General features: G+C 39.0%; 1 protein-coding gene across 1 annotated transcript in view; it reads left to right on the top strand.

The window, feature by feature from the left end:
• The first annotated feature begins 4,106 nt into the window (after nt 1-4,106).
• BAZ1B (bromodomain adjacent to zinc finger domain 1B) overlaps nt 4,107-27,544 on the top strand; it is a 32,255-nt gene continuing 8,817 nt past the window's right edge. The window contains exons 1-13 of the mRNA XM_039346211.1: nt 4,107-4,403; nt 9,572-9,688; nt 10,897-11,041; nt 12,130-12,331; nt 13,173-13,294; nt 13,591-13,788; nt 15,629-17,294; nt 19,138-19,276; nt 20,132-20,274; nt 22,676-22,787; nt 24,419-24,517; nt 25,124-25,298; nt 25,809-25,994. Coding sequence (XP_039202145.1) covers nt 4,288-4,403; nt 9,572-9,688; nt 10,897-11,041; nt 12,130-12,331; nt 13,173-13,294; nt 13,591-13,788; nt 15,629-17,294; nt 19,138-19,276; nt 20,132-20,274; nt 22,676-22,787; nt 24,419-24,517; nt 25,124-25,298; nt 25,809-25,994 — 3,420 coding nt within the window. The 5' untranslated portion in view covers nt 4,107-4,287. The remainder of the gene's footprint in view (nt 4,404-9,571; nt 9,689-10,896; nt 11,042-12,129; nt 12,332-13,172; nt 13,295-13,590; nt 13,789-15,628; nt 17,295-19,137; nt 19,277-20,131; nt 20,275-22,675; nt 22,788-24,418; nt 24,518-25,123; nt 25,299-25,808; nt 25,995-27,544) is intronic.

Here is a 27,544-nt window from a genome sequence, read left to right as displayed (position 1 = left end):
TTCTCCTTAGTAAGAGGGTGCTTCTCTCCTTGATTAGTTTCCATCTGTTTCCATCCATTGCAACCTGATTTTTTAAAATTTCCTTCTGATTACCCATCTATTGCTGAGGGACCCTGGTCAATTTTAGATATTCTGATACTGAAGTGATGTTTGCCCTCTCATCCTGGCTCAAGATCTTTCACAGAGACAATCTGGAGTACGTGGTGGAGGAGGCTTGGAATAACCCTATTAGGGTCATTGATCTGCTGGGCACAGTTGGTTCAGCAGATTTGCTGTGAAACTGCCCCTTTTTGTCTGTTTGGTGGACTCTGTGATTATTATGCATTGTTATTTTGGGTGCAAAGAGCTAGATCTCCAGCCTCTGTAGTGCTTTATTTGCTACATTTTAAAGGAACCAACAGAATTAAGTAGCTATATCATTTTGAAACAAGAAATGCAACCACAGACACCAAAAGCTTTTCTTGAACATTGACTCTGCAATAACATTAACAAAAAGTGTTCTGCACACTTTTGCTGATGTGTGTAGATAAGTGTTTCTATTTGTAAGCAGCTAAGAATTAGATAGATTGTGATGGGATTAAAATGAAACAAATACTTAAATAAACTCTTATCTAAAGGCTGTAGCTGGACTGCACAAATCTACCTCAAGATATCAGTCAAAAAAGGCAGAAAACTCCAACTTTTTATTTTACCTCATTTTTTAAATTTTATGCTGCCCATTGCACAGATACAGTGATTTTGGGTGACTTACAGTTAAAAAGTTTAAAAGTGCTAGAAAAAAAACAGTTAAAATTAGAAAATTGAATAGCAAAATTAAAAGTTAAAAACCAAGATGATGGGGGGCCCTGAGGGGGTGCATGAAAATCTTCTCTGATCATTCAGCCACCCTCAACATAGTAGGCCCCTGCCTTTTGCTGCCATCTAGTGGTCGGCACATAGGTATTTCTAATCCTTTGGTTAAAAAAAAGTTAAAAATAATTGTTTTGATGAAGTGCCTAGAACTATAATACTGGCACTGCTTCAATACACATTTTCCTAGGGAAACAAGGTGGGTGGAACTGGATTTTCAATTTGGGGAATCACCAAGAGATAACTGTACAGGGTGGTATGACAGCTATATGGACAACAGCATACAAATATTTCTCCACTTACAATTAGAACTAGAATTTCAGTTGCTAAGTCATGCAGTTGTTAAATGAATCATCATGTGACAAGAAACAACTTTACAACCATTTTTACTGTGGTTGCTAAGCAAATTATGTTATTAAGCAAATCTGGCTTTCCCAAATGATTTTGCTTGTCTGAAGTTGTCTGAGGTTGCAAATTGTGATCACATGATTGAAACAGGTTGTAAGTCACTTTTTCCAAGTCAGGCAGCATACAAATTTGATGATGATGATAACGATGATGATGATGGTAATGAATTCCTAGTCTAAACTTATTTTCTCCATTTCTTTTATGCATATTTAAACTTTTATCACTGGCTTCTTTGGAAGAAATCAGCAAAAAATGGCTTTTAATATGAAATTTTGTTTTCATTTTTTCAGTGCATGGGTGTTTTTATTTTGATGAACTAAGTTAAGACTTTTTATGGTTCTTCTGTAAGCTACTCAGGGCTCTTCTAGTGAGAAAATGTGGCATATAAAATAAATATATCCATATCTAAATTGTTATTGTTACCTATGCAGATAGATGGGGATAAATGAGTGAATGAATGATATATTTAGTTGCCATATCTATAGTTTTCAAGCTGGGGTTAAGAGGTCACTGGTGGTGTCTGAGGTTACTGGAAATATGAATACATTTTAAAAAGGGCTGTCGCATATACCAGAGATAATAAAGTGTCTGAAGAATTTGACTCTCTTACTCAAAACTTTGTGAAATTTGACAACATGAAAACATATTTGCTAGTATGCGTATTTTTAAAATATATTTCAAATTTTCAGACTGTTCTCTCTCCATCAAGGAATTCATGTATGCAACGCTCTGGCAATTACGACTGATCACCAATTGTTAAAGTCATCCTGAAAATCCTGCAGAAATGACATAATATTGTGCATAATGGAAAAGTATTAGGAAATTGTGATGTGATTTGCATTGCCTTTTTCCCCAGATAAATTAGGTTGCTGTGGCATGTGTTTGTCATCTGATGTGATCCCAAAATATCAATGATTTTGGCACAGTCTCCAATTTATGGGGCAAAGTAGGTACAATGGGAATTTTGAAAGCATGTTGCAAATACACTAAGCGGCTCCCACTGTTTTTGACTGTAGCACGGCTTTTGACAACTATGGAATTAAACTACTCGCAAAATACTTGCAAAATATATTAAAAAGGCAAACAGAAGGCCACTTTTTGCCTCTCCTCTCCTATAGCCTCTGTGTCTTCCCAACCCAGTTTACTTTCATCTTGAGAAAGGATCTTTTGCATACACAGAACACTGGTTTGCAATCATCCTGTTTTATTTTCTAAAAAAAACCCTGAGTGCTACATGAGTTTTAGAAGCAGTCTTGTAAAATTGTTTTACAGTAGAGAAAACCTGCTGTCTTTTGCTAAAAAATTAAAGTATAAAACAATTTTTCTTACCTTGGCAACTTTTAAAATGTGTGGACTTCAACTCCCAGAATTCCCCAGTCAGCATAATTGGTTGGAGAATTCTGGGAGTTGAAGTCCACAAATCTTAAAGTTGCCAAGGTTGAGAAATACTGGTATAAAAGATAAAGCAGGATTGCTGGTGGGTGCCATAAATGTTGGCAAAAGGCACAAGAAGAAGAAGATTGTATTGTAATGCAGCTACACAGTTACTTTCTATTTTTACAATTAACATTAGGCTAAAAACCAGGGAGCAAAAATAACAGAACAGAGTTGGAAAGGGACCTTGGAGGCCTTCTAGACCAACCCCCTGCTCAAGCAGGAGACCCTATACCATTTCAGGCAAATGGTTGTCCAATCTCTTCTTATGGGTGGATGGAGTACCCACAACTTCTGAAAGGGAACCCTGAATGGTATCCTAAACAGAGTGCTGTGAAAACATTGCAAGTACTTGGAAGAGTCATTGAGCTATACAAATAAAACATGGAAGATCAGGAATGATCAAGGCCTCGTTTACCAAAGAGACATAGAGTGGATTAGCCACTTCTTGAAACATGGAGGGGAGAAAGCTACATATTCTAAATAATCCATCAATCTAAAGCGTGAAAATGGGACTTAAAATTAAGCGCCAATAGGTTCTGCCCCGCCTCCCTTCCCTAATGCCTAACACAACCTCACCATAGTGATGGTGGGGTGAACGGTATAAGCCTGCTATGTTGGCCAACACGACTCTGCCCTGGAAAAAGATGACCTACTCCAGTTCGTGCTGGAAATGATAGGCGGAAAAAGGAGAAGGAGCCGCCCTAGTACCCGTTGGCTGGACACTATATAGGATGACAGCGGGATGACCATGGTGGATCTGAAGGGAGTATGGAGAGTGCTGATCCATAGAGTGGCTAAAGGCGGGACACGTCTGAATAGCTGACCACGATGAGGTTCTGGGGTTGAAGCGCTCTGCACAGACTTTGCAAATACTGTCTGTTTTAATTAACGTTTGCTATCTGGGGCTTCAACCAATAAAAACAAGCCAAACTGAGTTTGCATCGAAGAATCCACCCCTTCCAGCGTGCGGAAAACAATATAGTAATCGGATCTATTCCCCATGATTCCTAGGGAATACTTCTAAGGATGCTGCTCCTTTAAGGCGAGGCTGTGTTTCAGGCATCCAGACAAAAGCCTTCGAAGAGAGCTTTCCCCCTCCCTCTCCCTCTCGCCAATTCCCCGGACGAAGCGATAAGCTCCTATTGGCCAAGGAAGGCGGGACATAATAACGGCGACCAAAGATGGCGGCGGGACTGATGCTTAAAGCCGCGCTCCTTTCTTGCGCTTACATAACGCGACCTTTCTATTTCTTGCCCGCACGCGGCGCAACCTACCTTAAAAAAAAAAAACCACCTCTGATTTGATTGTCGCCCTTGCTAGCCAATGAAATTGTGCGATGTTCAGCATTGAACCAATCACCGCGCGCGGGAAGACACGGGGACCGTAAAAGTGGGCAGTGTTAAAAATATACATATATCGGAGGGGGGTGATTTGCGCGCGCACAGAGAGCGTGAAGAAGGGAGGGGGGTGAGCGAAAGAGGCTGAGGGGCTTGCCGGCTTCGCCCTCCCGCGCTCCTGCGAGGAAGCAAGGAGGGGATTCTCCCGCCATTTTTCCAGCGCTGCTCCTGGACCGACTTCTCCCTTGTCTCAGTGATGGCGCCGCTACTGGGCCGCAAGCCTTTTCCGCTGGCCAAGCCGCTGCCGCCGGGGGAGCCGCCGGGAGAGCGCTTCGTCATTGCCCACACGCAGGAGGCCTTCCGCTCCAGCGAGTATCCGATTTGGACGGTGGCGAGAACTATGCGCGGAGGGTGGGGGGGAGGGGACTTTTGTTTTTCAGTCACAGTGCAGTGGGGGATGGGCGAGAGGCAGCGAAGGAGTTGTTGCTCTCTTTTCTTCTCTGTCTTGGCGACTTAACTCGAATCAGAAACGTAGGGCAGTTGAAGGCCTTCGTTTGCTTTCTTGACTCCCGGTCCCTTTGTTCCCTTTTTCTCTTTATTTTCCCCTCCCCCTTCTTGGCATCTTTTTCTTCTCGGACGCAAGATGGAGCAAGGCAGGACAGGACGACTTCGCTCCCTGTGTTGAGAGTGCAGCGGGGCCGGCAGAGTTGTTATCTGTGAATGTCAATAACTGTCGAATTGGGAAGAAAGAGGGAAGACCTTTTTTTGTCTGAAAAGGTTCTAAGTTATTCTCATTAGCTGCCTAAGTTTGGACTGGATGCTGCTGCTGTTCAGGAGCAGTTAACTTTGAAGGCAAGCTTGAGAGGGTGGATACCAGAGGAAGATTTTCACTTTCGCGTAGAGCTTGTAGTCTCGGGAGGCATTGGGCTGGCCCCTGCAGGAAACAATTAGGTAGGCGTGTTGGTCTTCAGTCGGGCAAAAACTGTTTTGTTAGATGCCTCTTAATGGTTGCTAAAAGTAGAATGTTACTCTAGACAAGATCTGTCTCTGAATCATTCGAGTAAAGGCTCAAGTCAGCAGCTAAGGTTCATCACCACAGTGCTTCTATTGACAACTTTCTAGTATGTTAACATTAAATTGACCATATAGGACAGAAACTTTTACTATGTTTATTGCTAATATGTCTTACTTGTGGGCTTACCAGAAAATTATCTTTCCGTAATTAAAACCTAGAATTTTCAAGTAGTAAGCTTGATTGAAAGACATTTCAAGAATGATTATAGTTCTTGTTAATATTTTGTGATGAGTTACGTGGGTAAATTAACTTACCATCACAGCAGGCATTGATGTCCCTGTCTTTCATGGCTCTACACAGCAACTTAACCCGGATGATAAAATAGTCTTCTTGCACCGAATTTCCAAAGGTTTGCATTTCTACTATATTTTAGAATTTCTGGATGATAAGGGAAGGTTAGTGCTGCTTTCATATTCCGTGTTCATTGTAGCATGTGATTAAAGGTTAAATAGAAGTTTGTTTAGAACTAAATGAAGTGATACTGTAGTATGTTTTCTAAGCAATTTTGTTCTATATGGTCACTTCAGCTGTTAGTATAACTTTGCTGTATTTTGTGATGCCCAAGGAAGACCTGTGTTGTTGATGTTCCATTGTATTTTTCAACCCTGTATTCAAGTACCTGGCTGAGGGAGAATGAAGACGTAAAGAGCTGGGCGTTGCATAGTCCAGTTTATAAAGTTTGCAAACAGTTTGTTTACAGTGTTTGCAGAAACTTGACTTGTACTTATTTGAATAAGTACCTTTCTGACAATTTTTTGCAATGACTGTGCATGCTTTTAAAATAGGTTTACCCTGAATACTCAAGGCTTTTAATGGTTAGACAGTTTGCATCAAACCACATCATTTGGCAACTTTTCTGGAGAAAAAATTGATTAGCAAGGAAGCATTTTAATATGCGATTGGGGATGATAGTACTTTTGGTATTTACCTCATTTTGTACATGGTAGACTGGTGAAGATATTCATAATCTGTAAGTAAGTGACATAGTTAAAGAGGGGGCTGCCCTTGAAATATCTCTTTTATTAGGTCTAGTGCAGAGGTCTCCAATCTTTCTTGGTTGGAAGACCAGAGGGAAAGAGAGGGGGCAGCATTTTGCACACATGCACAAATGGGGCTGTGAGCATGCACTACACAAACAGGGCAGTGCTAGCGCCTGTATGACACTTGCTGGGCTGCCCTGTTTTCACTGCTCGGAGTCCCATTTTCATAGTGACAGCGCTAGTACAAGTGGGGGGTGAGTGTGCGCCTTTGCCAGCCTGTCCTGCGGGCTGGTGGCCAGGAGGCCACAGCCCGGTAGTGGGCTGTAGCCCACAGGTTGGGGACCCCTGGTCTAGTGGATACTAGTTTCTTTCCTTATAAAATTTATCTCAGACTGCTTTATTTTAGGGACTGAGACTGCTGGTATTTCTGTGCAAATTAATTTATATTTTATTGTTTAAAAAATCCAAAGAGCTAATTTTTGTGTAGGCCTAAGCAATTACATTTAGTGTCCTCAAAGGATAATGCTTTGTTTTTCCCTTCAGCGTTTCCTCTTTGTCTTGTACCCAAGAGAGCCTCTTCCTCTTAACAAAACCTTTTCTCCCTCTACCCCATCTGTCAGAACAGCCTTGACTCATTTCTGATCACCAGGTGTTTTTTAAAGCGAATCTACTTATAATATTGTGATAAATATGTTACCCTTAGAGATTCAGTCGTATAGAAAATGGACTTGCATAATTTATCTGATTTTTTGATTGCAATCTAGTTAATAGATATTGTATGGTATTGGATACAGCACAGATGCTACTCTGAAATATGTTTAAATTCCACCTGCCTGAAAAAGGCAGAAAGTAAGCTTGGGAACAAGAGAAACCTTTTGCTTAAATTTGAGTTCACAATTTACCATAATCCACTTTTGGGTAATTAGTTCTGTTATATCCTCAATGTCCTCAATTGTAACTGTCCATAATTTAGTTAGGTGTCAGGATTTACTCCTCAGGACTACAAAGGCAAAAGATGACAGTATTTGGTCATTTAGAAATGTTATTGGAATCGTTAACTGTCAGCAGTCTTTGTCATTAAATGCTTACTGTGATGGAAAAGTGGAATAGAATAGAATAGAATAGAATAGAATAGAATAGAATAGAATAGAATAACAGAGTTAGAAGGTACATTGGAGGTCTTCTAGTCCAACCCCCTGCTCAAGCAGAAAACCCTATATCATTTCAGACAAATAGTTGTCCAATCTCTTCTTAAAAACTTCCAGTGTTGGAGCATTCACAACTTCTGGAGGCAAGTCGTTCCACTGGTTAATTGTTCTGAGGAAATTTCTTCTTAGTTCTAGGTTGATAAAACTCAGTTATACAACTGCTTCAGGCCAACCAAGCAGTGCTAATATCTTTCCTTAGCATCTGGAGGCTGTTGCACTATCCCATGTAGAATCAATGTACAATTGGGGTCCTTGACTTGAAGTTCTTGTTTGAAGAGCGGGTGGCAGTCATAGGCAGGAGGGCTTTTGCACATTTGTAGCTTATGCAAAAGTTGCATCCTTTTTTAGATTGGAAGACACTGTTCATGATCAGTCATGTCTTGATCACCTCCCAAGTGGATTATTGCAACAGACTCTATGTGGAGCTGCCTTTGAATGGTATTCAGGAGCATCAGGTGGTCTAGAATGCAGAGATACTGTATTAGCAGCTATGGGCGCACCTCGGTTCACCTGTGCTACTTTGCTTCCAGTACTGATTGTTATCTATAAAACTATTTACTGCACAGGGCTGGGTTATTTGTAAGACTGTCAGGAAAATTTAAAAATCTAGTAATGAAAAGTTGATTGAAGATTGATATTTTGCAGATAGTTGGAGAGTTAACAACTATCTTGCTTAGTGATGGAAATTTTGGGGTTATTTTGGTCATAAGTTGAGGACTACCTATATTAGCTGTCCAGAGCTGCCTGAGGCCTAAGAGATGTGGATTGGGCATGCTTTATCCCAAAATAGTTCTTATTAAATACATTTTTCAGAACTACTGAATTCTGTGACTGTTTATATGTATAGTTACACATAAGCATTGCTGCAACATGACAATAAAAACATAGCTTCATAGTATTCCTTTTTTCAGTTTCTGTTACGTATTAAGATTTTTCATTTCCAAATTTAAGGTAATTATAGTTTTTTGTGATGCCCAAATTGGAATTACTGTGGCTACTACTGTTTAATTTCAAAGTACAGTTGGAAATATCTATTAAAATATGGTTTCAATTTTGTTTGATGGCCAACAACGATTTAAATACCTTTATGATTAAATGACCAAATAATTAAAAGCTAGGAAGAAAATAAGTAATTAAAAGACAGAACATTCTATGGTGTGAACTGAATGGGAAACAACCTGCTAGCTGTGACTACATTTTCCCCCTTTTTTTCCTGCATATCAGTGGTCCTGGCAACTGCTTGGATTAGTCCCTATAGTTTTCTTGGCAAGATTTGGGAAGTGGTTTGCTATTGCCTGCGTCCTGAGGCTGAAAGAGAGTGATTGGCCCAAGATCACGCAGTTGGCTTTGTGCTTAAGGTGGGACTAGAACGCAGTCTCCCAGTTTTTAGCCTCATGATTTAACCAATATACTCTCAATTATATATTATTTAGCGTTCCCAAATCATATTGCCAGTGATGGTGGGTGATTACGATAAGTGTACTTTACCTAGGCAACTTTAAAATTCTGTGTAATGCAGGGAGGAGATGAGGCAAAAATTGCTTTCCTCTGTAATACTGGACATAGTGTAGCTGTTTGCAACTAATATGGTCCCGTTTTCTAAAAAGTTGATTGCTTCTAATTTAAAAGATTGTTTGACTATGGTGTCTGATTTGGGACAGTGTTTTATTGGAATACAAAATGTATTTTAAAATGTATTAGAAAATAATGTAAATACATATTAAAATACACAATTCATGCTACTGAGGATGTGTTTTCTCATAATGATGAAATCCTGCCTTCATAAACATGAATATGAATAAGATGAACAGCAGTACTATATGTGCAGCCCTTTTTATATTATGAAGCAAAAAAATAGTACTAAGGAGAGAACTATGTATGATGCCAAATCCAAGGATTATAGTTAAAATATTCAGATGTTAAAATATTAATCATTATCAAACTTTGATTTAGTAACTTTATCATACCGTATATGCCGGCGTACAAGGCGACCCGGCGTATAAGACGACCCACGTCTTTTATCGCCGGGCCGCATTCCTAGAACGTCGTCTTATACGCCGGAAACTACCAGTATTTCAGGCGTATAAGACGACTCGGTGTATAAGACGACCCCCGTCTTTGGCGCCGATTTCAGCGCTCGCGGAAGTTGCCTTATACGCTGGCATTTACGGTAATATGTTCATGGGTCTAGGTGTAAATGACACAAAAAAATGCTGATTTAATCCAATAGTTTAAAAACTAAGTGCACCTTATTTTCCTGAGCTGTTGCTCCTTCAGAGAGTATGAAGCACGGCTAGAGAAATATAACCAACGAATATGGACCTGCAAAAGTACCGGGAGTAGTCAACTGACACATAAAGAAGCCTGGGAAGAAGAACAGGAAGTTGCTGAGCTGTAAGTAGCCATATCAAATGGTTTTGCTTTTAGAGACAGATATGGGGGGGGGGGAGGATGTTTGACAAATAGTGAGCTTCCTGTGAAAAATACTTGGAATGAGTCATGTCTCAAGAAAAAAGAAAACTTTTCTTCAGCAAGAATATCTAAACTCTAAAGAAAATATTTCTGATTGGGTATTGCCTGACTCTCTGTGACATTTTTTTTTCTCATTACACAGTGTATGTTGCAGTTCTCACTGGCCTTTCTCAAAAAAATCTGGTCTAATTAAATAGCACAATTGACAACAAATATAGATGTCCTGCATCAAAATACAGAATGTAATCTATTATATGTATATAAGTCCAAAAACTTTCTGACAGTGAATCATGCATTCCTGTTAACCCGTGCATTTTTAGTACGCTACAGTTGTATATTTATTTAAGGCATTTTTCCATTAGGAATCAGGGTTTCAGGCAAAAATTATTAGTGTTTTGATAACATGTTGAATACAAGTCATATTGCTGGTTTGTAGTAGGAATGTTGCCCCCCTCAATAATTATGTAAAAAAAAAATCAAACACGGGATGGCCTTATTATCTGTATTCACATATTTGCAGTTGTAAAGATGGATCAGAAATTCAATACAGAAGTAATTCAAAGTGGTGACCATATCTTATACCACCTCTTCCTGTTTACCCTAAAACAGCAAACCTGTGAGGTGATTGCACTGAGAGAAAGTGACTGACCTAAAGTCATCCTGTTGACTTGCATATCTAACTAGAATTTATGATGTTCTGGTTTCTAATCTAGATCAAACTGGCTCTCACTGATAGTAAACAGATTTTGTTTCAGCATTCTGATCTGTCTATCATTTTGCCAATGTGCAGAAATATGTATCCAACCTCCATCCTCCCAATTTTCCAACAGTGCAATATTCTATCCTTATATAGTCAGTGCTGAGGGTCATACTTGCTTAATTAAGTTCAATAATACACAATTTCCTAAGAACTATTAACTCAAATTAGAAATATGCCTAAATACTAACTAACCGCTTTTAAGTAAAGGGGGGATTAAGATAAGGTTATTGATAGAATTATATTGGTAGGCAAGTCGTAGTAGCAGTTTCTGTTGTCTCTTGAATGTTGCAATTTCTCTAGTTGAAGTTGATTCTTTAAGTTGCTATTTTATCATAATTATGCTACATCCATTTTCTTTTTATCTTTGCAGTTTAAAAGAGGAATTTCCAGTCTGGTATGAAAAGCTTGTTCTGGAAATGGTTCACCATAATACGATCTCTTTAGAAAAACTGGTGGACACTTCCTGGCTTGAGATTATGACAAAATTTGCTGTTGATGAAGAGTGTGATTTTGAGGTAAGGATCAGGTATAAATTCATCTCTCAGAAACTGTTGTGGAGATAACGATACCACATTCCTAACATAGCTGATTTCCAGAAATGGTTGAAATTATTAGACATGATGGTCTTGATTTTTTTTTTTAAAGGAGGGTGTGGTGAGTTCCTGATGGGATAAGTATTAATGAACCTTGCCTTAGAACTGTAAGCATCCTTTTGTGGCCTATAGAGTCTCTTAGAATCCTGAGACCAACATTTTAGCACATTTTACAAGCGATGCATTTAAGGGTTAAAATGGATGTCTTAAGCTTGCAGAGGTTTAATCCCCTAAAATTGCCACTTTCTTCCAATTATTACTACTTTTTCTCATTTTTCAGGGAGGGTTATGTTTAGGTATTGGTTTTATCGCTCTTTCCAGCTTCATAATCATCATGGGATTATTTTATGACACACTTTCAGATCTCTTGATGAAAAAGAGATGTTTCACTTCATTAAACTGTCATTACAGGCAGGCTCCATTGGTGACAACCGATATTGAAGACCCATCAAATTGACATCTGATTTTCATTGGACTAAACTTATACTAGGAATTCATATTTTTTTTCAATAAAGATGGTTAATACGGACTCAGTGTGTGGGGACATACCTAGCACACTCTTTTGTGTATTGCTTACCAGGATTTCTTTGAAATCTATGTATATAACCTAGATGAAACTGAACACATTGAAAGTCAAAATACTGAAGGATTAGGAATAGTTCAAAGGGTTTTTCTTATAACTGTACATAATCAGTCACATCACCTAAGGCACGGGTGTCAAACTCGTCACGTCATGCAACGTGTTGCAACTCTTTTTGCATTGCCGGCAATGGAGTGGGCGCAGCTTCAGTATGATGAAAACGGTCCGCAGGCCGGCAGTTTGACACCCCTGATCTAAGGTCTCTAAGCCTGAAAGTGCAGCTATGTGTTAAGAAGGCTGCCACATGCAAAGCTTGGTGTTGCTACCTTCAAACATGACATTCCCACTTCTCAGTAATCATTTCATTAATTATTACTGAATGTGGGAAATAATTCTCTACCTAGTTCTAATTTGCTCCTTTCTTTTTCAGGTTGGAAAAGAGAAAGTACTACGTGTCAAGGTGGTAAAAATACATCCATTGGAGAAAGTAGCAGAAGAGGAGACAACTGAGAAGAAAACAGATGGTGCCTGTGATTCCCCTTCCAGTGACAAAGAGAATACCAGCCAGGTTGTACAGGAAAATCAGAAGGAGCCAGCATTGAAAGAAGATGACAACAGAAGAGAGAGTCTGAGTAAGTAAGCCATGGACTGAAATGAAAGGAACCAGCTTTAAGTCTTATTTAGGAGTAAACTGCCAAATTGCATGCATGGCCAATTGATGACTACTAAAAGCAATCTTGATTTGGAGAGAATTACTGTTGTCACAATAGATATGTTCTCTGCCTTGGGTTACTTATAAAATAATGGTAGGACAGAAATCTGATAAATAAATAAATAACTTTAAAGTGTGCTGATCAAGCAGCATTACATACTTGTTACTTACTACTTGGTATTAAGCATGTACTTTTTATGGTCAACTGTGTTTATGATAAGCCATAAATTTATCTGTTTAGAGTTATGCACAAAACAGAAAAAGTGCTTGGTTTGAATTCTGAAGATAAAAGACAATGTTTTATCCAGCACTCTATCTGAACTCAAAATTTGGGTTATCCTGTAGAAAAGATTTTTAAACGTATAGTGTCTCCAAGCTAAGTGTCAATATCGCTTAAGGGCATACACAGAATATACTTTCACACCAGAGTTTAACGATCTAACACAGAGTTCCCCCAATTTTCTGACTTTGTGAACTGGTGGGGGGAAGGGGATAGTTCTGGGCAAATGGCTGACAAGCGCGCGCAGCTCCATTTGGGGAGCTGCGTGCTTGCTCACCATTTCAATGGCCCTGTTGCAAATCACTCACGGTTCACTAGTGGGCCATGACCCAGAGGTTGGGGACCCCTGATCTAATGTATTAATAATGTTTGTATTTACAGCAGCATTAATGAAAGTTTTTTCTAAAACACAGTGGTACAGGCATATATATAAAACTGTTATACAGAACTAATATTTTTGCTTTCTTTCTTCATTGGGCAGGTGACCGGGCACGGCGATCTCCTCGGAAGCTTCCTACTTCTCTGAAAAAAGAAGAAAGGAAATGGGTTCCTCCAAAATTCTTACCACACAAATACGATGTCAAGTTGCAGAATGAAGATAAGGTGAGTAAATTTGCCTGTTAGCCAATACTGTCTTAACGTTTTAAGAAGGAGTTAACTATTATAAACAACTATATTTAAGTATAGTTTTGTGTTTGTGTGTACATACACATATATACGTATAGTTAGTATATCTATATGCTTATAAACTTTCTATTGTTACAATATATGTATCATTTAAGATAAGTGTTAAACTTTCAGCGACTTACCTGTGTCCTCTCTAAACTACCACTTATTTATTGTTTCTGTACCATCAGTTAAAAAACCCTGTCTGAAACATTTGTTTTTTATCTTTCAAGATCATTAACAATGTGCCAGCAGACAGCCTGATTCGAACAGAACGGCCACCAAACAAAGAGATTCTGCGTTATTTTATTCGTCATAATGCACTTCGTGCTGGAACAGGCGAGAATGCTCCCTGGGTAGTTGAAGATGAGTTGGTGAAGAAATATTCCCTTCCCAGCAAGTTCAGTGATTTCTTGCTTGACCCACACAAAGTGAGAAATAAGACAAGATCTGTCTGAGTTGTGTGATGATGAAAAATAGGAGTCATTTTCACATGGGTACTTACTTATTCTTAGGCCTGTATTGAAAATAAGGCAATATCAAAGTGAAATTTGGCTCCTCCTGCCTTTTTTCAGAGGAGCATGCCCTTGTTTGTCATTAGGCGCTGAAATAACGATTTTGAAATATATATTCATTGTCTTATCCTGGGATGCTTAATCTTGTTGATGAACACATTTGGAATTTAAAGAATATATTATGCCAGAATTGGTTAGGATGCGGGGTTAGGCACTTGTCCATTGTCTAATGACTCTTATATAGATACAGGTAGTCCTCGACTTAACAGTCACAATTTGGGCTGCAAGTTGCATTGCTAAGCAATGCAGTCATTAAATGAATTTATGAACTTTTTGCTGAGATCGTTAAATGAATCTGGCATCCCCCATTGACTTGTTTGTTGAAAGCCCCCTGGGAAAGTTGCAAACAGTGATCACATGACTTTGGAATGCTGCAACTGTTGTAAATACATGTTGGTTGCCCAACACCTGAATTTTGATCGTATGGTATTGTAACTTTGAACAGTCATTAATTGAATGGTCGTGAGTCAAGGACTACCTATATATCCAATAGTTAAAACAAGAAAGACAAAGTTAACTTGTTGAAGAAAGCTTAAATTCAACATAGAGATGGAAATCAAAGTTTCAGCTATTTTGTTGAGCTTATATTTTGAAAATTCACATCTCTCTGACATTGATTTTAATCTTCCAACCATTACTAAATATCCTAGTTTCCTGAACCACAAACCAAAGCAGGAAAAGGGAAAAAATTAAAGGAAAAGCAAGGACATTCGCATTTCTTGCAATCCATCACCTTTAGCTCACAGATATTCCTTCCATCCTTGACTTTGTGCTGGGTTTTAGGATATGTTTCAGAATAAAGTATGTAGTAGATAACAGTTTCCCATTTTTCTTTTTAAGAATATGAAGTCTTGAAGTATTCTGGGAATTAAAAATATTGCTGGTACCTGATATATTTTGCAATATGTATATTTCCCACATTATTTTAAAGTAAAAGTTTTAAGACAGGAAGGTAGGGAACTTGGGTACATTATGTCTTAATGACCTCCATGTTTGAGGCTTTTGTGTGGCCATATTCTTGCAGGACACAAATCAAGCTCATAATTCAGAAATCTTAATTTTCCTCTTTCTATAGAGATGCCTTCTAAATGATCTGATTCAACAGCAAACCCTGTCTGAATTTTGCAGCAACCCACAAGCCTTGAGTTACTGCCTGGATGTTTTGCTGTAGAATGGACCATTCTCCTTAGTATTTAAAATAAGTGGGATGCCCAACTCCTTTGGAAAGATCTAATGATCCTTCCATTCACTCTTGTCACCTTTGGGGCTTTTTTTCCCCAATTGACATCAAACACTCTATAGCTAATAAACATGCTTAGTTTTGTTTGGTTTTGGGGAAGCTGGGTTTGATATCTGGCCGCCTCAATATTTTATCAAAAATGGCAGTATTGTTGGGTTGCCTCAGATTGTAGAAATTTCTGAAAATGTCATTTAACAATTCATATTTAAATTTTGTAAGAATAGATACTAGGATGTACAAACATTTAAAGGACTTTTGATAAAACATTTCAAAGGGCCTTCCATCTGAAACAGTTGGAGCACTACTAGACTTTCTTTGCTATTGAATGTTTATAGAGAAGGTATATGGTATAGTCAGTTAAGAGCTCTCTGTTTATTTTGTATTTTGGCTTATGCATATTTGGGGTAGATCCTCCCTAGTGCAGATAATTTACATTTTGCATTGCTTTGATTCCAGTATTTGACTCTCAATCCTTCAACAAAGAGGAAGAGCACTTCATCACCTGATAGGAAACCTAAGAAGCCCAAATCAGATGGTTCTTCCACAGGACATGGGCTGAATCCTTCACTTTGGTGCAGTGTGCATTTAAATAAATCAATTGTGGACTGCCCACTGAAAATCAAGAACTCCAAACCCCCCAAATTGTCTACAGAAGAGCTGGAGGAGATGATGAATATTATGGCACCTGGAAAACTTGGCACTTTCAACAAGAAGAGGCTTGGGAAATCACTGGATCCGAAACAGAAAAATAAAAAAGTGCTGAATGGGCAGAAATCTGGAAAATCTAGATCTCCCAAAAAAGATTCCAAGATGAAAATGAAACAGATGACACTTCTAGACATGACGAAAGGTACTTCTAAAGTACCAAGAGCACCAAGAAACTCAACTGGAAGCCCCAAATCTTCCAATAAACCTCCGAAACATCTTCCACCTGCTGCACTTCACCTGATTGCTTATTATAGAGAGAACAAAGACCGCGAGGACAAGAAGAGTGCCCTGTCCTGCATAATTTCAAAAACTGCTCGGTTGCTATCCAGTGAGGATCGTGCTCGTCTTCCTGAGGAGCTGCGAGGCATAGTGCAAAAGCGTTACGAACTACTAGAGCACCGGAAAAACTGGGCTTCCATGACAGAGGATCAACGCAAAGAATACATGAAGAAGAAACGTGAGAAGCTGAAGGAGAAGCTGAAGGAGAAAGCCAAAGAACGTCGGGAAAAGGAAATGATGGAGAGGCTAGAGAAGCAGAAGCGATATGAGGACCAGGATATCAAAGACAACAACTTGCCCACATTTAAGCTGGTGGATACTCCAGAAGGACTCCCTAATACCCTTTTTGGGGATGTGGCTATGGTTGTGGAATTTCTGAGTTGTTACTCAGGGCTGCTGCTTCCAGATGCTCAGTATCCCATCACTGCTGTTTCTCTTATGGAAGCTCTTTGTGCTGAAAAAGGGGGTTTTCTGTACTTGAACAGAATTTTGGTCATTCTTCTCCAGACTTTGCTGCAAGATGAAATTGCAGAAGACTATTTGGAGCTAGGGATGAAACTGTCTGAGATTCCCCTCACTTTGCACTCTGCTTCTGAATTAGTTCGTCTTTGTCTGCGCAAGTCAGATATACAGGAGGAAAGTGAAGCTTCCGAGAACGCAGAAGAGAACAAAGACTTGGCAGCTTTTGAAGACAATGAAGTACAGGATGAATTCCTGGAGAAATTGGAGGTATCAGAATTCTTTGAGCTGACCCCCGAGGAGAAATTGCAAATCCTCACAGCTCTTTGCCATCGGATTTTGATGACATATTCAGTACAGGATCACGTGGAAGCAAAGCAGCAGATGTCAGCTGAATTGTGGAAGGAGCGGCTGGCAATGCTGAAAGAGGAGAATGATAAGAAGAGGGCAGAAAAGCAAAAACGGAAAGAGATGGTGGCCAAAAACAGAGAGAATGGCAAAGAGGAAAATGGTTTGGGGAAGGGAGAAAAAAAGAAAGGGGAACCAGAGAAAACAGTCAAATCAGAGCAACGTATGGATATAGAACAAGAAGACATGATCAGCACAGTCAAAAGCAGGAGGCTTATGGCAATTCAAGCCAAGAAAGAGAAAGAACAGCAGGAAATGGAAATGCGAGGTAATTAAAAGAGCAGCTTTTTTATTGTGATGAGAGAGTTTAAAGTTTGCATTGGGCTACTGGCATTTATAACTGCCAGTTGTAGGACTCAAATCTCCAACTTGCTGTAGAGAAAGGATGCTTGCTAACAGGTAAATATATCTGCTGTTTTTGCCTTTATCCATACCTGTGCTAAATTTGATAGAGGAACAGGAACATCTAAACTATTTATTCAGATATTTATCTTGGTCCAGCTATCTGGGCCAGGAATAACATAGAGTTAACAATTAGTTTGGTTATCAATGTTATGCGGGCTATCAATCCATTTCAATTCAGAAGAGTAGTCTCTCTGAAAATATTGAAAGAATGGAGTGTTGCGTAGTCTGATGCTATCTTTTGCCAATTTCTTTAGCAGTTGCTAAACTCAAATCCTGAGCAGATTGCAACTGCTAGCTAGACGGGAGACTACCTGGAAATCCCTAGCTAGAGTAGCCTATGAAAAGTCAAGGTACTGGCAGGTCTGCATTTTTGCCAGGAGCTTCTATTTAATCACTGGGAATCAATAGCAATTTGAGGGAGCCTTTGGGGTTTTTTTCTTCAGTATAAACACAAGGGCAATTCGGAAATAAACCTCTGTGGTTATCAATGACAGACACTCGCAGATACAGAAGTTTTATTATACGCATTAGAAAACAACATTACATTACTTTTCGACATGATCGCCATTCAAATTGAGGCACTTGTTATAACGTCTTACAAGGTTTGAAATTCCTTAGTAGTAGTTGCTCAGCGCCAAATCTGGGCTATGGCGGGGGGGATGAACAAAAACGGAATCCCAACGGAACTGCTTCAGAAGTCTTGGGGACGTCTAGCAGTGTGCGGGCGAGCATTATCGTGAACCAACATCACACCAGAAGTCAGCATGCCTCCACGCTTGTTATGGATGGCTCGTCTTTGAGTTTTCGTAATGATTCACAGTAGACTTCTGAACTGATGGTCGAACCACGCTCCATGAACTTCACTAGCAGTACTCCTTTGGCATCTTCACATTTGGCAGGATTTCCTATGGCACCACTTCCTGTGTGGTGTTGGTTCACAATAATGCTCGCCCACACACTGCTAGATGCACCAAGAACTTTTGAAGCAGTTCCGTTGGGATTCCGTTTTTGTTCATCCCCCCTTATAGTCCAGATTTGACACTGAGTACTACTAAGGAATTTCAAACCTTGTAAGATGTTATGACAAGTGCCTCAATTTGAATGGCGATCATGTTGAAAAGTAATGTAATATTGTAGTTTTCTAATGTGTATAATAAAAGTTCTATATCTGCGAGTGTCTGTCATTGATAACCAAATGGAGGTTTATTTTTGAATTGCCCTTGTATTACAGCTACTCATCTGGAGAAAATTTGCACTTGCAGTTGCATAGGTTGGTATCTTAGTGGATATCTGGCAAATAAATGTGTAAATGAATTCCTAGGGAAAAATAGTATGTTTTTAATATCAGAATATGAGAAATTTTATATTTGCTCTGCTTACAGATAGTCCTTAGCTTAAACAGTGGCAGTTGGAACCAGAATTGGTCATAAAGCATGATGTCACATGACTGCACCGAATTATGGCAACAGTTCTGGCAGTCCCCAGTTACGATGGTTAAGTGAGGACCTCACTTGACCCCAACCTCTGACTTCCTTCTGGCCGCCCATTGATTTTGCTTATGGGAAGCCAGTAGGGAATGTCAGAAATGATAATCATGTGACGGCAGGGACACTGCAATAGTTGGAACTAAGTACCCAGTTAAAAAAAGAATTAAACCAGTTTAATGCTGTGGGGAATTAATACATTCTTTTCTGCTGCTGTGCTAGTAAAACTTGAAAAAGAAGCAGAGGAGGAAAGAAGTCGCAAACATAAAGCTGCAGCAGAAAAAGCCTTTCAAGATGGTATTGCCAAAGCAAAGCTGGTCATGCGCAGGACACCAATAGGCACAGACCGTAATCACAACAGGTAGGAAAGAAGGAATATCTTTGTGGGTGATGAGGACTGTGGAAAAGTGCCCTGTATCAGGACTTAACTGAAGATGCTGGTTTTAAATGAGTCCTTCCTTGTGTTGATTACTGGCCTTCTATCACTTTTCTTAACACTAGACGAGGGCCTGATTTACTCAAATATAATCATAATTATAGGGCACAAATTGCTGCATCTTAATGCACAGAGCCTGTCTGCTCGGATATCTCCACCATACTGTATCATTCTCTATAACTGTTTCTTTCTTACCTTACTGTTCAGGAAGTCTAAGGGAATCTTATTCTCTCCCAACTAACAAGGCAACGTGCCTAATTACTTCACTTCCCTGTTGCCCCATTTCCCTCATGCTTCTACTTTTTCTCGCATTTCCTGCTTATTTTATTCCTGAATAACTACTGCAAACTCTCGTTACATTTTAGCTGCATTTCAGCTGTCTATTACTTATTGCTATACATGAATATAGCAGACTTATATCCCACTTTTCCTCAAGAGCTCAAAGTAGCACTTGCGCCACCATTTTACCCTTCAATAAGGACTCTCTAGCATATATTGATGTGAGAGCAGAGTTTCTATGGTTGAAGTGGGAGTTTGATTTTTGTCCCATTGCCTTCTTCCCCCTGAACTAGCTCAATGTCTTAGAGCTGCTGCAGCACAGGACATTTTAAGTCCTATTTTTTTCTCATTAAGAGCTTTACATAGTTAAACCTTGCTTTCTGCTTTTATCTGAGCAGCCAGGAATGTTTACTGGCATAGCAATTGATCCAGTTTCTAAGGGTTGGATGTAGAAAACAACTGGTTTGGTCCCTCATATCTAATATGATCTCTTTATTTTAGGTATTGGCTCTTTTCCGATGAAGTTCCTGGCTTATTCATAGAGAAAGGGTGGGTACATGATGGTATAGATTATAGTTTTACGCCTCCAGGTGAGGAGGAAGAAGAGGAGGAGGAGGAAGAGGAGGAGGAAGATTACCAGCAAGGTAAGCTTGATTACTTCTCATCTCTCATAAGTGAAACAATGTCTGAACTGTTGTTGTGAATATCAAATATAAAATCCCTTTATTAGACTGGTGACACTGACTCAAATTAGTAGATTCCAAATTTGATGGAATCATGTTTGTATCATTGGAAATTAAACCTTTTTTTTCAGCTACATAAACACTATACATTGTATTTATGTTACAAATATTAAATATTTATATTTAGCATTAATATATAACGAGTGCTATGTTCTTTAAAGTAATCACTCACTGAATATTTTTCTCAAGATAAGGCTTTTCGTTAGGATCTTTTTGTTCAGTCAGTTTATATTTACAGTAGGATTTATATGGAAAAGAGTGCTATAATCCAGGGACTTCAGATAAAATAGTGAAATAAATCATGTTGCAGTCTGTTATCTCCTGCCCAAAGAAGCAAGCCACATTGCTCTGTAGAAATCACAGTACAGTATCTTGTGAAATGCAGTTATACTGTCTCTGATACCGTGTTTTCCCAAAAATAAGCCCTAGCTTGATTTTTTACACATGCGCCCAATATAAGCCCCACCTCAAAAATAAGCCCTAGTTTTGGGGCGAGGCACGTGCATAAAAATCAAGCTGGGGTGGGGGGTGGATCTGCCCTACTCACCTGCACCGGCTTACCTTAGGATCGTTGCAGCGAGGTCACCCAGGCCTTGACACCTGTTGCACCGCTGCCTGAGTTCTGCGGCCACTTGCAGCACCAGTGTGATCGGCACGATATGCCGCATGGCCTCCTGCCACGAACAGCGGCACAGGTGTGATCATCACAATGTGCCGTGCAGCCTCCTGAAAGGGGGGCATCAGCATAACAAACGACGCAGCTTACCACGAGTGTCAGCGGTTGCGCAAAGTGCCACGTGCAGCTGAAAGTGGCCACAGAAGAACTCAGGCAGTGGCACAACAGGTGTCGGGGCATGGGAGGCCTGGCTGCGGCAGTCCTAATATAAGCGGGTAAGACATCACCCCCAAAATAAGACCTGGTGCCTCTTTTGGAGGCAAGAGAAATAAGATCAGGTCTTATTTTTGGGAAAATACGGACTTCCAATTTTGCATTTCTGTCTGACATTTTGCTTAGCATTATGCATTTTCTTAAGGAAAATATTAATTTACCTATTTTCCACACAAGTACATGGACACAATTCCAGTGTTTTTTATTTTCCATGAATTACCTGTTTAGCCATTGGTATAATGATGTGGGTTTTCTGGATAAAATTGTAGTAATTGGTATTTGATTTACATTTAGTAAACAAATTGAAGGAGCATATCGTGTTAATTTTTTACACACACTATAGATCAGTGGTTCTCAACCTGTGGGTCAGGACCCCATTTGGGGTCGAACGACCATTTCACGGGGGTCGCCAAACAACGCAGTCCGCCATTTTTTTCACCTTTTCCTTAGCTGTGCTACTCCCTTTTATTCTATTGGCTTTTGAAAGCCAATAGAATAAACTCTCTTGAATAGAGTCTAATTCTATTGGCTTTCAAAAGCCAATAGGAATTGTCCAGGCTGTCTCTGCCCTGCTGAGCCCGCCAAAAGCCCCAGTCTGCAAACGGTGCTGCACCAGTTGAGTAGTCCTCGACTTACGACCGGTTGGGGGTCACAGCATTAAAACGGTTGAGAACCACTGCTATAGATAGCTAAAATGTATTTTTTAACTGGCCAGAAATAGTAAAATTTGAAAAAAATAATGGAGTACGTGATGTAATTTTTAATGTCTTATTCTTATAAAGTTATTTGTTAAGATAGTATTAAATGTAGCTTGCTTCCTATAATTCCAATTAAAGAAACATGTTGAAAAATCTATCTATATCTATATTATATATATATATATGTAAATGTTTGTTTGTTCAAAATCTTAAATCTCCAAAAGTTCTTCACCAATTGCTTTGAAATTTTGACACAACGTTGCATTCGAATACGCGTGTGTTTTTATATACCTATATTATATAGATGTCACACCTGTGACAGATAAAAACATGCTTTTTGTGAAAAACAGCGCCATCTGTTGGACATAAAAGCAACACATGCTACGATTTCAGACAATCTCTATATCTGCGCAGACAATGGAACAACAAAAAATATTGTATACCCACAAGCATTGTGAAATTAAACATATTACAAATGTGTGCTTTCTCTTTTCTTTCTTTTCCATTTAACCAGACAGCCACAGTAACGCATGGCCGGGAACAGCTAGTGCACTAATATAATAAAATTGTGCATGTAAACATTTATGCTTTCCATGGATGGTTACAAAATAGTTTAATGAGATGTTGTGAGGCTTTGCTTTATTATATGCTAAAGTAGCAGTGGAAACTCTGCAACTAAAACTGTTTTGTTAATTAATGCTTATAATAATTACAGACGCACAGGAAAACCTGGTGGAAGGCAGTATTTTGAACACCCCACAAGGGATCCTGCATATTCCAGAAATACCTGTTGAGACATCAGTACCAAAACAGGGACAGAACCTGTGGTGAGATAGACTTTTCCCCATACCTATCAACAAAAAAATCGGGTGGGGAATAATATTTGATGTATTTCTATTCTCATACCATCTATTCATGATTGAAATTTGGGTATTTAGACCTTTGGAGAAGTATTCAGAATGTTCTGGATGCTTATATACATGTTTACATTATTCCCTTTGGGGTAAGGATCATTATCCAGAATAGAAAAGAGTAAAAATTAATAATCCAAAGGAATTAAGCAAGAAAAAGGAATAACACCATTCACTGTATTTCCCCATACTGTTTTGTCCTTCTAAACAATCCTCAATTCCACACATCCATCGATATAATGTATTTTCTGAATGGCTATTTTTTTTTTTTGCCAGAAACTGTCAAAAAAAAAAGTCACATATTGTGGTCACATAATCACAGAGCACTGCAACTGTTTGTAAAGGCATGGTCACATGGCCCAGGAATCTGTGGACAGAAATGGTTTACAGGTTGTAAAGCACCCGTTCTGGGCCTGTTGTAATTTTGAATGTTAAGTGATCAGTCGTAAATCAAGAACTACCTGTAGTTTCATTGCCCATTACTATTTAATTATTTTAGAAACTGATATATTTTGAAAACAGCATTGAATTTATAACAGAAACTTAATAAAGATTTAATTTAGAATTAAGGAGGTCAGTGAGAACAATTAATAGTGGAATGGCTTTCCTCCAGAAGTTGTGGGTGCTCCATCACTGGAGGCTTTAAAGAAGAAACTGGACAGCCATTTGCCCTCCAACGTCCCTTACAACTCTGTTATTCTATATTCTGATTGTTAAGTGTTGTGTCATAGAACTGAAATCAGTTTTAGAACTGAAATCTAAAAATCTTTAATTAGAATGTTTGGTTTAAACAACTGTTGATTCAGAATTTTGTCAAAATATATAGACCACAAGACCTTTCTTTTGAAGTGTGCCAGAGATCTACTTCCTGCTTGCAGAACATTTTGTTGCCTGCTTCTTTGAAGTCCTCATTTTTCCAGAGTGATGTATTTGTTTACCAGTAGAGGGCAGAAAGAGCAGTATAATTTGTCCAATGAAATAGGTGTCAAAATGTTGAATTATATGATTCTTCTTTTACTTCCAAAAGTCATTAAAATGCTAAACTACATATCTAAAATGGTACAGGTAGCCCTCAATTTACGATCACAATTGGGCCTGGAATTTTGATTACTAAATGATTAGTTATAAAGAGACTGAAACCAGGGCAATTCCTGTTGCTGTCGTTAAGTGAATTTTATGGCTAGCAGTGCAGCACAAAAGGAAATTTTGGTGCACTTTGGCCCCTTTCAACTGTTTTGTGCATTTATTTGGGGTTTTTTGTCGTGTGAAGCCAGCCCCATATGACCCATTAGCCTGGCCTGCTTTGTCAATAGTGGGAGCAATAAGACTTCAATATTATAAAACTTTACATGCGTGTAAGCCATCGTATCCTTGAAACAGATAGAGATTTTTTTCTGATAATATAGGAAATGTCACACACTGCATAAGTACCTACATTAATAGATGGTCTGAAATAGTGAGATGGATTAATAATTTTATCTGGCACGGTTGAAATATGCCTTTTGTTGTTACTGTCAGAGTATTGAACAATTTGTCCTCTCTTCCAGGTTTCTCTGTGACAGTCAGAAAGAGTTGGACGAACTACTAGCCTCCTTGCATTCCCAGGGGATAAGAGAGAGCCAATTGAAAGATCGGTTACAGATTAGGTGAGGTTTCCTCTTCACTTGCTGCAAAACTATATGGCACTTGTATATGGCTACTGAAGATAGAATGGATTTCTGAAATTGATAATTTTTACCTTATCTGTTTGTGAAACTCTGTGGTTTTGTCACTTTAATGCCAGCAGTCTACATGATAGTTTGGAAGAAGAAATAGTTTACCAGAGGGCTGATTGTTATTGTTTTGGGCTAATGTTTGCTTGTGAATAAAAGATTTGAGGAATTCCATAATGATGCTTCAAGTGTAGATTAAGTCTTTCCAGAACTTTTTAACAGGCATAGCTATACAAAAGGATTAGCTTCTGCTTTCCAAAGGACATTTCATACTTTTTAGCAAGCTTGTATAAACAATTTAACTGAAGTACTAGTATAAAATAACCTTTTGCAGGGCTGCAAAAACATTTAGAATTCCTAAGCGTCAGCATTTGATTTCTGGACCAAGCAGTACTTTGGTTACTCTGTGCTTGCAGTTTGGATCAGCTATAATTTTTCAGCTTATAGAATTGCACAGAGCTTACAACCTACATCTCTTAATAGTTTCCACCCTGGCTCTCGAGGGTGGAAGTTATCCACTAAGTTATCTTCTCCTCTCAGGTATCAAGATATCATACATTCCATTCATTTGGCTCGGAAGCAGAACCTAGGTCTGAAGTCGTGTGATGGCAGCCAGGAATTGCTAAACTTCTTGCGCAGTGATCTTATTGAAGTTGCCACGCGGTTGCAGAAAGGAGGTCTGGGATACATCAGTGAGGGAGAATTTGAAGCCAGGGTGAGTAATAATACTGATGTAGTCCCATGGGGAATATTTCAACCGAGTTTCCAGTTCTAAAGTATAGGGAACGCCTTATTAACTCCAGATCTTGAATTCTGAACATTCATTGAAATGTGCCACTTTCCCCTGAAGCTATTCTGAAGTGTTTTATTTTAAATACAGTAGTTCTTATCTTACAGCCATTCATTTAGTGACTGTTCAAGGAAGTAGAAGATTTGAAATAGCACTTGAAATAGATAATATAGACATGTTCTGTGGAAACTTAACATGTTATTTGTAGTAGCAAAGTTGGGTTTAAAATTGATAAAACACTGTAATAGGGTGTTCTAAAGCGCTGGTTTTTTAGTTAACATATTTTACTGTTAAGAGTTTTGACAAGAATGCCTATAGGCGTGTTTGCTTCTGTGGTAGTTTTCTCATCTGTCGAATGGAAGCAGAAGATTCAGATAAGAAATAGAAAGTCCTGCACATGCTACAAATAACTAACAGCAATGTCTTTCTAATTAGGTTTGTTCATTGGAGAGCCTAAAAGATTTTGGGGAGTGTGTGATTGCTCTGCAGGCCAGTGTCATCAAGAAGTTTTTGCAAGGCTTCATGGCTCCCAAACAGAAGAAGAGAAAACATCAAGGGGAGGATGCTGTGGCCAAGGCTGAGGAAGTTGATGAAGAGAAGAGAGTAGCAGAAGAAGCCAAGGTCTTGATTAATGTAGATATAAGCTAAACATCTCTGGACTGAAAAGGCGACAAAACCTGAGCTGATTGCATGAAGTTGTTGATGCATGTGTGGGCTGTTTGAGCCTGAGAATTCAAGTTATTGATGTACTTCAGGGCATGGTCTTCCTTTCTACAGTGAGGTTTAAGAGAGGCTGCATCTTCTCCCCTCCCACTTTAAAAAAAAAAGTCAAATGGAGCTGCTGTCCTTTGAGTCTGCTACAAAAAACCTCAAAGCCTAGAATTTATGAAAGGCTGTCATTCTTGCCTAAGATCAGTGTTTCCAAGTAGGCATAAGTATCATCTAACATCCTGAGATGTTAATTCTTTGTGGTCATTTTCATTATATTTTTAATGGAGAGATTTTCTTAAGAAAGGGTCACCATTTTCAACATATGAAAAGTACAATCTTTATGTTTCAAATTTACAAACTTTTGTTTGCCTTTCAAAATGACTCCTGTTTATTTTTATTCTTCTAGAAGTCTCCATTGAGAACAGCTGCTTCTCTTTGGCTGTTGTTTGCTACTGTATAGTTGTCTGGCTTGTATGTTGTCATCTGTTTCTCCTCTTCCCTACTTGGCCTTGTTGTGACTGATGTTTATATGACCAAATGCACTGTCTTACTGCCAAGAGAATGGCGGCTATACTATAGATTAGAAAGAATCAATGCAGCCAGGTCCGAGGGACAAAATGTTACCAACTTAACTGCCCTTTTCATTATAGTTCCTCGGCTGCAAATATTTTTTTCCTTTAATGTAATCTACCATAATGATGCATATGGTAGATTACAGGACATTATAAATTGCTTCATTGTGGGCTGGTGAATTTACACTGCACCACTAAGTGGTCCCTTACCTTACCTTTGAATGTGTTTGCCTTTTGGCTATTCACTCAAGTCCTGCTTTCCTTGTTCCCCTCTCACCTAAGGTACTGAAACCTTAAGATTCTTGACATTGAGATCCTAGAGGGTTACCACTGACCCTTACTTTTGGGGGAAGTCATGCTGAGTGCTTAATTCTTTTTCCAGTATGGGGAAGCAAAAGCCGCCAAGAGCTTCAAGTTTATTTTGGCCCAATCTGATAGCAGCAAATCTCTAGGAGTAGGTCTTTGGAAAGCTAATGTGTCCGAGAAGCTAGCATTCTGAGCATTGGGGGGGGCTCTCACAATTTTCTACAATCCTGGCTACTTCTCAATCTAGGTCTGTCCCAATGAACAATGAGGAGAGAATTCTAGACTGGTGTGAAATTTTGTTTTCTTAGCTGTCCGGTTTACTTGGCATTTCCTTGAATTCAGTGGGAGGGGAATGTGCAACTCTGCAGAAATAGATGGTTTTATTTGGCTCCTGAACTGCTATTAACAGCAGAGCTCAGCCATTTCTTCTGTCATTCAGTTGCCTTTACTAGGAGAATATTAACTCAGGCATCCTAAGATTTGCCCATGTTATCTTTTCTATTTAATGCAGTAACAGGTTTATACCTATGGAGAGGGCTGCATATCCTCTAACTAGCCATTAATAGCAAGTTTATTTGAATG

This window comes from Crotalus tigris, unplaced genomic scaffold (assembly GCF_016545835.1).
Source record: "Crotalus tigris isolate CLP2741 ecotype Arizona unplaced genomic scaffold, ASM1654583v1 scf7180000017987.690289119674:8195010, whole genome shotgun sequence".
Classification (NCBI taxonomy): Eukaryota; Metazoa; Chordata; class Lepidosauria; order Squamata; family Viperidae; genus Crotalus; species Crotalus tigris.
This window is presented reverse-complemented; position numbering and strand designations above follow the sequence as displayed.